We start from the raw sequence: 12,137 nt of genomic DNA, 5'->3' as shown, positions 1-12,137 counted from the left end.
TCCTTATTGGTTCACTTGCTACTTGCCGCAGATCTGTATTGAGCAATTGTGTTCTTTATGTCTCGACCAACTTGGTCAGTAGTAGTGCTACCGAGCCACTTTTGGTGGTGATATTGAAATCCCCACCAGAATACATTCTGTATTCTTGCCAGGTTCTGTGTTTCCTCCAGGTGGTGTTCAACAGAGTACTTATTTATTAGCTGAGGGGGAGCTGGTATGTGGACATCAGCAGGATGTTTCCTCGATCATGTTTGAACTGATACCATATGACTTCATGGGATCTGGAGTCAATATTAAGGACTTGCAAGGCAACTCCCTTCCAATTGTATATCACAGTGTCACCAGCATTTCTCGTTTCTGTCCTGCCAATGGGACATCACATATCCAGGAATGATGATGGTATTGTCATCATGTGCAATGTATAATCCTGTGAGAATGATGATGTCAGGCTGATAGTTAACTAGCTTGTGGTACCACTCTTCCAATTTTGGCACTTGTCTACATATGTTGGTAATGAGGACTTTGCAGGGTCAACAGGACTGAGTTTTCCAATGTTATTTCCAGTGTCTTACTTGGCACGAGGTGGTGCGCCTGGTCGCATTAATTTTTTGAGATATTTTCCAGTGGTTGAGAAACCTGAACGGCTTGTTAGGCTATTTCAAAGGGGAGGTGAGGGTCAACCTTATTGAATAAAAACCAAGAAGAACTGTGGATGCAGTAAATCAGAAACAAAAGCAGAAAAGCTCAGCAGGTCTGGCAGGGTCACACGACCCAACATGTTAACTCTGATTTCTCTCCACAAGTGCTGCCAGACATGCTGAGGCTTTTCAGCAATTTCTGTTTTTGTTGTCAATCTTATTGATATGGGCCTGGAGTCACTTGAAGGCCACACCAGGTAAGGATGACAGATTTCCTTTGTAGTAGGACATATGTGTTCTTTTTGTATTCATGCCTTACCTGAGCAATCTTACAAATTATTGGTTGAAGTCAGTGTTGTCGCTGTCCAGGAATAGCTTACCAGAGGTGCTACAGGAGATGAAGTGAGGTCTGGATGTCCTTGTGTATAAATTCATAAGGTCTTGCATGTAATTAGGAAAGCAAGTAGAGAATGCATTTAGAGCAAGGGCATTTGATTAAAAAAGGTTACTGGACTAATATGTATGATGAGTGTTGGACAGGCTCATCTTATACCCAATGATGTTTAGAATAAGGTGTGATGTGATTGCAATATATAAAACTCTGACGGATGTTGACACGATGTATGTGGAAATCCTTGTCTAGAATCTGGAATTAGGGATCACCCTTTATAAAATAAAGGGTCATCCATTTAAGAAGATAGGTGAGAATGTTCTTTTTCCTCAAAGGGTTGCAAGTGTCTGGAATTCTCCTCCTGAAAAGCTGGTGGAAACGGAGCTCTTGAATGTTTTAAGCTGGAGTTAGGTTCTTGATAAGTAATGGCATGAAAGATTATTGGGGGTGGAATGGTTGTGGAGTAATCAGATCATCCATATTCTTATTGAATGATGGAACAGGTTCAATGGGCTGAGTGGCCTACTCTTGTTCTGAATTTGTATGTATGCTTGTATTCATCATACTAAACTATCGTATCCTTCTCTATTCTGCATGTTTACTCAAATTGCCCTTTGTGTTTGAATTCTTCCTCTGTTCAAACTATATCGCCAGTATTAATTACCTGTTCTTCCACCATACCACAATTTGTTGCTGATAGAGTATGTTCTCTATTTCTATCTTTTACATTCTTAAAGTAATGCAATTCCCTCAATTTGCATGTCCACTCTCCAGCTCCATTTAAATTTTAAATCCAATGATGTGTAGAGTTCTTTACACCCTTGAGGGAACAATTAGTCGCAGTTTCCTTTAAATACCTAGGCTTCCACCTATTGTCCTCTGCATTAATGCTGATTAATATAGCTTAGCAGAAGAATTTATCTAAATTAACTGGGAGAATATCCAATGCCTTGCATTGTCTCTGATTTCATTTGTGGTGTCTATTCCCTTTGTTAGTAGAGTTAAGAATTCCTGAATAAAAAGAGTATTTTGATGGTTCTAAAAGATGTGAATTTCCTTTTAAAGTATTAGGTACTTGCAGTTAAAAGGTGTAAGCGCTGGAACACGTTCAGCTCATCAGATGATATGACCTTTGGAATCTTCCCTTCCCTATTTCATTCTATGCATCAATGGATTTTTTTCATTTATGTTCTCAGTAAGCCATAAGATTTACAAATGATATGGGAAATGCTGCTGAAGAATGAGGTATATATAAAAGGTGAAGGGCCTGTACTGCGCTGTATTTTTCTATGTTCTATGTGACACATCTATAGCTGACATTGGAATTTTGTTTCTATTTCTAGTGGCCTATTCGACATGGAATAGTTGAAGACTGGGATCTAATGGAGAGATTTATGGAACATGTGATATTCAAGTATCTCCGAGCAGAACCTGAAGATCATCACTTTTTAATGGTTGTAACATTGTATTACTTGACACTCATAATGATTCTGTTTATTTGAAGTTGCCTGTGCTCGTGTATATTCTACATAATTTTTATCAAAACAGTATTCCAACTTGTACTTGCACTTCAAATACTATTGTCTGATCAAATCTATGTTGGTGCAATCTGAATTAGGAATGAGCAATAAATGCTGGCCTGGCCACTGATGGCCCCATCCTGTGAATTAATTAAAAAGAAATAAATTGCAGTAGACCAGAAGCATACAAAATATATCTAATATCTTAGTAATTTTACATTGGCACACATATTTTGTATTTGCCCCATTCTATGTAGATTTTATTTGTAATACAAAATCTATAGCCCAACATTTATAATATAAGCCACTTATGTAAATTTATCACATTGTAATCACAATTCTAACCAGTGGTGGAAATGTAGTACCTCAAATTTATATGATCTAGCCCCCTGGCCTGTGCTGTAAACTATCCTTGTAGAAAGGTCAGAATAAACGAATATCGCTCAGCACCTTGAGTCTGTCCTACCATTCTATATCTCCACCCTATTTACTTGATTAATGGCCATATCTACTAAACCCTGTTCATCAGCTCTTGCCACAGATTGGACCAACCTCTGACAAAGACATGAAGGGGCTGAATTTGTAATAGCCTTTTGTGATTGGTCTGTTGACAGGTATTTCTGGACTCAGCACATGAAGAATAGGTACTTAGAACTGTATGCAAGGAGGAATTGGCTTAAAGAAAGGGATGGAAAAAACTAACTAAAAATGTCACCAGATCAGTGTTCCAAAATCCTCTGTGTGTGCTTTCTTATGAGGTTTGCCAAACTTTGAGTAAATTTTGAAGAGCATAAAATAAGCATTATAATTAACCTTGATTCCTGGAAGTGCTGGTAATAATTTATTTAACTTCAGTTTCCAGAGAATGCTTTTATTTGAGTTTGAGATAGTTTGCAGCTAAAGTTTATACAGAATGCAGTTTTCCCATTAAGTATTATAATTGGTGTGAAATGTCTTGACAGTTTTGAAAATTGGCTTGGCTCAAATGCATAGAGGACAATAATGATGTGAACTGGTAATTATTTTCACTTGGTAATTTTTGTGTTCCTAGTAATTAGGGAATTGACTATTGTGTGGGTTAGAGAATGTGACAGGGTAAGAGGTCAGAGAATTGGTTCGTATGTATAGCATGAGAGAGGTAAGGAATTAAATAAAAAACAAAACGATAATTGAAAATATTACAACCAATGGAAACATATAAATGTACAAGGTAGTAATTATGTGGCTTGGCAGTAAAAGATGTATATGCTAATATTTGACAGTGAAATATATATTATCATTGGTGATAATAATTTGGTTGTTGTGTTTATGCTTTTATGGTATTATATATCTCTCTTCCAGATTTAACAATGGGCTGATTTTGTTGCTGAGAAGTTGTACTTTAGCAGGAATGAGGATTTGCAAAGTCAGTTTCTCTATTTGCATGATAGAATGTAGAATAGAAAAATTGTGCCTGGAAAGAGCTTATAGATGTTTTTGCTTTCAGAAAGAAAAGAATGTATACATAACTGGTACACTTTGTATTTCAAACAGAATTATGATGAATCTATTTGTAACCTTTTGTTAGATATTACCAGTATAATTGCAAGAACCTATAGTTCTTGTGATTGAAATTGACATAGTGATTTTATTCCATATCAGACCTTCAAAATATTTGTGAATTGTGCACACATACCAGAAAATTATTCACTTGAAATATGTTTCAGGGCAATCCTCTTTATTCCCTGTGCCAAATTGGCTTATTTGTCTAGCTGCGAGCAACTTGCACTTAACCCTTTAAATTATGAGAGCTTTTATCACCACACAGATCAGATATAAAGTTCAAGAATGTTGCATGCTTTTCATTTAACTCCAGTGTTGATAATTTTTAAAGAATAAGAGCAATACAAAAGGAAACCAATACTAGCTTGTCTGTAACTTTGAAACTTACCTGATAGTACAGTTAGTTGTCGGTTAGGAAATAGAGAAAAGCAAAGCCTGCAGATGCTGGAAATCTAAAATGAATCTGCTTGACTTGCAAAGCAGTTTAGTAAATATCTTCAAAGAAATCATTGGTCATGAAAGAAGAGTTGTACCTGAAACGTTACACTGAAGTTTGTATTTCCAAATCTGTTTTATATTTTCAGCATTTTCTGCTTTAGTCCCAGTGAAGGCTTTTTTAAAAAAATTATGTAGTCAAATGAAAAAGCTCAGGTCCATTCAGAAGTTAAGGTGGAAATGCCAGATAAATTTGGAGTGAGTGATTTAATTTGCATCTAACTTGCAGCCATATAACCTTCCTTGCTTTCTACTTTCCACCAAATCTTGCCTCTCACTCATCTATAGTTTTCATTGTTCTACTATTGGTGGCAATGCCACAGCAGCCTTGGCCCTAAAGCCTGGAATTTCCTCCGTAAACTCTGTACCTTTATTAAATATCTTCTTAAAATTCCATGTATACTACATCAATCGCACTACCATCATAAATCTCCTTTGTTAATGTAACAAAACAAAAACAATCAAATTATTAAAATGCATTTTGCCTTAAAGCCATGTGACTTTCCTTAATTAACGCAAACATATCCAAGTTGTTGCTATTGTTGTACCAGATTATTTCTCCAAAAGCTTTCCCTAACTGAGGTTAAACTTATTGGCCTGCTGCACATGTTCTTCATCTGCTTTTAAGGCTGCAGTTTTCCAGTACTCTGTAACTATGCCTTCAATATCCTTAGATGCATCTGAAACTATTCAGGTAGCTTATCAGTGTTGAGTACAGATCTTTTTTTTAATCAACCCGTTGCCTCAACTACCTCCCTTGTGACTACAACCTTGGTAGCATCTTCTGGTCATTTGGCCAACACTATAGTTTCTTTTGATGAACAACAATGTTAAATATTGATAACACTCGGTGAAGCTCCTTTAGATGCTAATGATGCAATATAAATGCATGTTTTGAGTTAAGTCCTTAAGTTTTTAAGAGAAGAAAAAGGAAAAGAAATTTAGAAACTTAAATTTTGAAGCTTTGTAAAGGAATCAGTTGGTCTTTAATTTCACACAGTAGAGCAGTAAACAGGCAAGTGACTGTAGGGAACATCTTTGAGGTTTAGAAGGAATGAAAGGAAAATTCAGAGGAGCTTCTTGGTGCTTTGGCTTTTATTTTCCCGTTTATAAGTGCAAGAAGTGTGCCAGAAATGCCTTCCCAAATATGGGAGAAATGTTCAAATCTAAGGCAAAGTTGGAAGTATCATTTGTAGAAAAAATAAGTGATTTATCTGAGAAAGAAAAAGGCAATTTCAGCAGTGGAAGAAATGTGAATTCTATCTGAGGTCAGAGAAAATAATGAAGTTAAAAATATAAATGGATGAAGGACTAAATGTGGAGTCATCAAAAGAGAATGAAATAAATCTGGAGCTAATCCAGATTTTGAAGAGGTGCTATATTTCAACATTAAGAGGGTGAAGGCAATGAAATTTTCTTTCAATGGAAATATTTAATTTTACATATAAAACTTCTGCACTCTTTTGATGCAGACAGAACCACCACTCAATACACCAGAAAATCGAGAGTACCTTGCAGAGATCATGTTCGAATCCTTTAATGTCCCAGGTCTTTACATTGCAGTCCAGGTAAGGAACTTGCTAATAGCAGAGGTTGCTTGGCTTTTCAGTTAGATGGAATCAGTGGCAGGATGTGTTTCTGTGGGTTTCAGCCTTGACCTTTTTTGTAACTTAATCTTGGTTGTGCCATTGAAGGTGAAACTTGGAATGTAATAATTGTTCAAATTTCCTCTCATTTTGGATGCTTGGGAATTATGCAGCATTGGAAACAGCTTGCCTGCTTGTCCACACACGAGTATGTGTTTCCTTTTACTTGACAGTAACATGTGACCATCTTTTAGTTTGTTTTCCTGGAGTAATGATGTAATCGGGGGTCGAGGGAGAAAGAAAACCCATCACAAACCGAGAGATACATTATGTTACAGCATATCCTTGCACTGTTCAGTCAAATTTGTCTTGTAACAGTGACTGTTTGATCTTCTCCAGTGCTTTTTATAGGTCAGAAATTAAGGTTAATAAGCTTTGATAGACTAAATAGATTTCTTAGAGTGCCTATTTACACAATATCAAGTTGTCTTCAAGTTTAGAGTTATCACATTTTTCAATGTCACTGAAGCAAGCCTATGGAAATTCATAGTGAGATGGTGCAGTAAAAGTTTGCATTTGTATTATTATGAGCCGTATTTATTTCAGCATAACTGAAGGGACTGTTTTCATATCCTTCTCCAATTTGAGTATTTTGCTGACCAGAGGAAGTGGTGGAGGCTGGTACAATTGCAACATTTAAGAGGCATTTGGATGGGTATATGAATAGGAAGGGTATGGAGGGATGTGGGCCGCGTGCTGGCAGGTGGGACTAGATTAGGTTGGGATATCTGGTCGGCTTGGATGGGCTGGACTGAAGGATCTGTTTCCATGCTGTACATCTCTATGACTCTATGACTAAGTGGATATATTGGATAAAATAAAAAGAACCACATGGGTTGTAAATGTAAAATCCCATCGCCACCTCTTTTTCTTTCTTCTCCTCTTTAATGCATGACTGGCCTTGCTTTTGACATTTTCAGACAGGTCGTTCTGTTATAATACACATTTCATCAACAGAAATTCACTGTAATGTGATTGGTAAATTGGGGGATGCTATTTCTACAGCATGAACTTTTAAAATGTATGTTGGCTGTAATGCTCTGTTTCTAAAGTGCAATTTTTCTGCAACATGGGATTGCGTAAGAACACAACTATTGCATTAGCGAGGAACTGACTATATTCATATTTTGAAGGATGATGACTGCTCTACCCTATACTTACTGAAATAGAAATTATTTGTTTGAAATGGTTGAAGGGTGAAGAATGGCGTGAGATATCAGACTTTTTTGTTTATTTTATTAATTTAAATTATAATTTAATGTGAAGAACATGGAAACAGAATTGATTCAACTTGAGCTAGCAGAATCCTTTCACAAGGTTGTGTATAGATTTATTTTGACTTTAGAAGAATGAGACATGATTTCATTTAAGTGCACAATTACTTACAGGGCTTAATAGAGTGGATGCAGCAATGATGTTTTCCTTGGTTGGAGAGTCTAGAACCGAGGACACAGTCTGTGAATAAGACATAGGCCATTTAGTTCTGAGATGAGGAGGTATTTCTTTACTCAGGGTGGTGAATCTTTGGAATTCTTTACTCCAAGAAGGATGGGATGACTCAGTCATTGAGTATTTTCAATAAAGAAATTAATAAATTTTCAGATGTTAAACTTAAGAAGGGATTTTGAGAATGCAAGAAAATAATATTGTGGTAGAAGATTATTCAGGATCAAATTCAATGGCTTGAATGGCCTATTTCTGCTCCAACATTCCTAAAAGACCAAGATTAGTTTGAATAATATAGTAGGGGCTTTCAAGCTGCTTTCATGTTTTTTGATGGAGTGACATTCACTTTTTAACTAGAGAATTTTTTTTTGTTTAAACTGCTTGAGTACTTGAGATGAGAAGAGCAGAATGCAGAAATGTTCTCTTAACCAATTTAGTGATTCCATCTGTAACCATGGAAACAGAAATGTAGTTTTTTGGTGCAGTTACACACAAAATGTACTCCCACACCTTTCTAATTTAGTGGCTTTCTCTTGCAATGTCTTTATTAGAGAATACTCTGAGAATTGTATTTTTTCTTGGGAGATAGGACTTTAAATTGGCAATTTTCAAATCTTACTAGAGTTCACAAGGTTCAAAAATTCAGTTTGTGCTTGCCCAGAGATTTTTTCGATGCTACTGTGTAAGATAATTGAGGCAAATAGCTTAGATTTATGTAAAAGGAAGTAAGATGAATTGGGTGGGGGTGGGAGCATGGAATAGAAAGAGTATGCTGATGGGGTCAGATGAAGAGCGGGTGAATGTGTGTTTGGAGCATTATAATCCACAGACTGATCAGGAAACAGGAACAATCACTAATTCATTAAATTGAAAGATTAATATGTAAAGTAAGGTGCAATTTTTTTTAAATTTAATGGTCCAATTAAAGTCAATTTGAATGATACATTTCACAGTAGTTACAACAAAGTTACTATTGGAAGGTAGCCCGGACAGTATACCCAATGAGCATTGAAAATGTTTTTTAAATGGATAGCATTGTCACCCTTAATAAGTAAAACATCATCCTGTGAGCAATGGGTTTTTATTCATTTGATATATGAACGTGGAAAATAGGAACCATTCATCTCCTCAAGCTTGCTCTGTCATTGAATAAGATCAAGACTGATCTGTTTATATTTCAAGTTCCACATTCCCATCTACCCCAATAACCTTTGATTCCCTTGCATAACAATAATCTATCTGCCATTGCCATTAAATATTCAATAATCTCACTTCAACTACTCTCAGGCAGAGTTCCAAAGTTGCGCACCCTGGAGAGAAAGAAGTTCACCTCATCTCTGTCCCTAAAGTATGACACATAATTTGAAGGCTATGTTTTCTGACACACCTGAAAAGTTCACATTGCTCATGCAGAAGGTTCTGTGCACACACACTTTGTGAAAACATTCTGCTAGTAAAAAAAATAGCTGCACCCACATAAGAATAATAAATATAAATGAATAGGACAGCCACATCTCTGTCAGAGATTTACCTGCACTTCCATACACGTCATCTACTGTATCCGTTACTCACGATGTGATCTCATCTACATTGGGAAGGCAGGACGCCTACTTGCAGAATGCTTCAGAAAACATCTCCAGGACACATGCATGAAACAACCCCACCGCCCCATGGCCGAACACTTTAACACTCCTTCCCACTCTGCCAAGGACATGCAGGTCATGGACATCCTCCACTGCCAAAACCTTACCACCTGACACCTGGAGGAAGAACGCCTCATCTTCTGCTTTGGGACCCCCCAATCACACGAGATCCATATGAAATTCACCAGTTTCCTTATTTCCCCAACCCCCCCACCTTATCCCAGATCCAAACTTTCAACTTGACACCACCCTCTTGACCTGTCCTACCTGTCCATCTTCCTTCCCACCTATCCACTCCACCCACCTCTCCAACCTATCGCCTTCACCTCAAATTCATCTATCTATTGCATTTTCAGCTACCTTACCCCCACCCCCACCCCTACCCCCCTCCCATTTATCTCTCAGCCCCCTTGGCCCACCTCCTCATTCCTGATGAAGAGCTTATGCTCAAAATGTTGATTCTCCTGCTTCTTGGATGCTGCTTTCCCAGCACCACACTTTTCGAGGATGGAATGATATCACTAGCAGTGCTATCAAGAGTACTGCGCATATGCATTTTGACCATGTGGACTGACAGCTATTTGGGAGTGTCAATAGACATTTTCCAATTTGAAATCGTGCTCCCTAGTTTTGGATTTAACCACCAAGGAAACCTATTTTCCATGTCAATGTTGTCAAGAACATTTAAGATCTTATATTCTTCAAATGAGTTAGCCCTCCCTTTTCTTGACTCCAGTGCAAATTTGCCCAGGCTCTCCTATCTACTATCATAAGAGAACTCACTCATTCCAGGTGTCAAACTAGTGTGCCAGGCTAGCCCATCTTAAATTTTATCAATGACTTTTCCTCCATCAGAAGGTCAGAAGTGGGAATGTGCATTATTTGTTGTACAGCACTATTTGCATGTCTTCAGAAACTGAAGCAGTCTATGTCCAAATGCTGCAAAGACCTGAACAATAGGCACACTTAAGCTAAGTGACCAGTAACATTCACACCATCTCCAACAACAGTGAATCTAATCATTGTCCCTTGAAACTCAATGGTAATACCATTATAGAATACTCCACTATAAACATCCTGGGAGTTACCACTGACTAGAAACTAAATTAGACTGGCTATATAAATACTGTGGCTACAAGAGCAGGTCAACTACTAGGAATCCTGCAGTGAGCAACTCACCTCCTGACTCCTCAATGCTTGTCCATTATCTACAAAGTGCCAGTCAGGAGTTGGAATGCTGCCCTTTTGCCCAGATGAGTGCATTTGCAGTAACACTGAAGAAGCTTGACTCCATCCAGAATTAAACAGCCGACTTGATTGGCACTACATCCACAAACATTTACTCTCTCCATCATTGCCATACAGTAGCAGTAGTGTGTACCATCCACAAGATGCCTTGCACCAGTTCTATTCATTGACCAGAAACTCAGCTGGACTTGACACTTGCCATAGTGGCTACAAGAGCAGGTCAGAGCTTAGGAATACTGTGGTGAGTATGTCACCTCCTGACTCCCCACAACTCGTCTACTATCTTAGGGAAGGTGATGGCCTACGTGTATTATCACTGGATTATTAATCCAGAGACTCAGGTACTGTTCTGGGGATCTGGGTTCAGCTTATGGTGAAATTTGAATTCAGTAAAAATTTGGAATTAAGAGTCTAATGGTGACCATGAATCCCTTGTTGATTGTTGAAAAAACCCATCTGTTCCCTAATATCCTTCAAAGAAGGAAACTGTCATCCTTACCTGGTCTTGCCTCCATGTGACTCCAAACCCCAGCAATGTGATTGACTCTTAACTGTCCTCTAGGCAATATGGGATGGGCAATAAATACTGGCCAAACCAACAACACCCTCATCTCATGAATGAATTTTTAAAAATCCAAATATTCTTCCAATACCTCCAGCTGAACCTGATCCATCACATTTCCAGGCAATGCATTTACAACCAACTTTCACTTTGTGAAACAGTTTTTTCTCACATCATTCTTGTTTCAGTTGCACATCACTTTTGTTTTACAAAAGCAGGAACAGCTTGTCCCTATCTATTCTGACCAGACCATTCATGATTTTGAAATCTTCTGTCAAATCTCCCCTCAGCCAAGGGGAACAGTTCTAATGTTTTCAGTTTATCCTCACAATTGAAATTTCTCAATACTTGAGCTAAGGTCTAACAAGTGTCTTCAAACAAGTTTAAAATCCCTCCTTGCTCACTCCCTCCTTAACAACATTGAGGGCATACCCATAGAAAATGGGTTGCAGGGTTCAAGAAGGCATCTCACCACCACCTTCTCATGCCTGGTCATTACAGATAAATGATTGCAATAAATGCTGGCGGAGTCAGTGAAGCCCACATACCATGAATGAATTTTAAAAAAAAACCTCATTTGAACCTCCTGCATCACATTTATATCCTTCCTTAAATAAAGTGACCAAAGCTGCATTCAATAATCATGATGTGGTCTCACCAATACCCTGTATAGCTGAATGTTAATGTTCAATTCCTCTTGCAATGAATAATAGAATCTCACTTACTTCCTTAATTACTTGTTGTACATGCATAGTAACTTTTTCTGACTCATGCATTAGAAAGCTAAATTCCTCTGCACCTCAGAATTCCTCTACCTTTCTTGGTTTAAGAAGTACTCTGCCTTTTCATTCTTCAGGCTAAAGTTAACAAATTTACATTTCCTCACCCATTTATACTCATCAACCAGATTTTTGCCAATTCACTCAATCTACCACTATCAGTCTGCAAACTACTTATGTCTTCTTCACAACAAACTTTCTTTCTATCTTTGTATTATCTGCAAATT

At 37.6% G+C, this 12,137-nt stretch overlaps 1 protein-coding gene across 2 annotated transcripts in view; it reads left to right on the top strand.

Moving 5' to 3' along the window:
• Nucleotides 1-12,137, top strand: part of LOC132816149 (actin-related protein 3B-like) — a 181,096-nt gene that overhangs the window by 81,568 nt on the left and 87,391 nt on the right. For both annotated transcript variants that reach the window (XM_060825623.1, XM_060825622.1), the window contains exons 4-5: nt 2,373-2,483; nt 6,059-6,154. In XM_060825623.1, the coding sequence (XP_060681606.1) occupies nt 2,373-2,483; nt 6,059-6,154 (207 nt within the window). The remainder of the gene's footprint in view (nt 1-2,372; nt 2,484-6,058; nt 6,155-12,137) is intronic.

This window comes from Hemiscyllium ocellatum, chromosome 5 (genome assembly GCF_020745735.1).
Source record: "Hemiscyllium ocellatum isolate sHemOce1 chromosome 5, sHemOce1.pat.X.cur, whole genome shotgun sequence".
Classification (NCBI taxonomy): Eukaryota; Metazoa; Chordata; class Chondrichthyes; order Orectolobiformes; family Hemiscylliidae; genus Hemiscyllium; species Hemiscyllium ocellatum.
The sequence above is the reverse complement of the archived record's forward strand: the minus strand, read 5'-3'. Positions and strand labels throughout refer to the sequence as shown.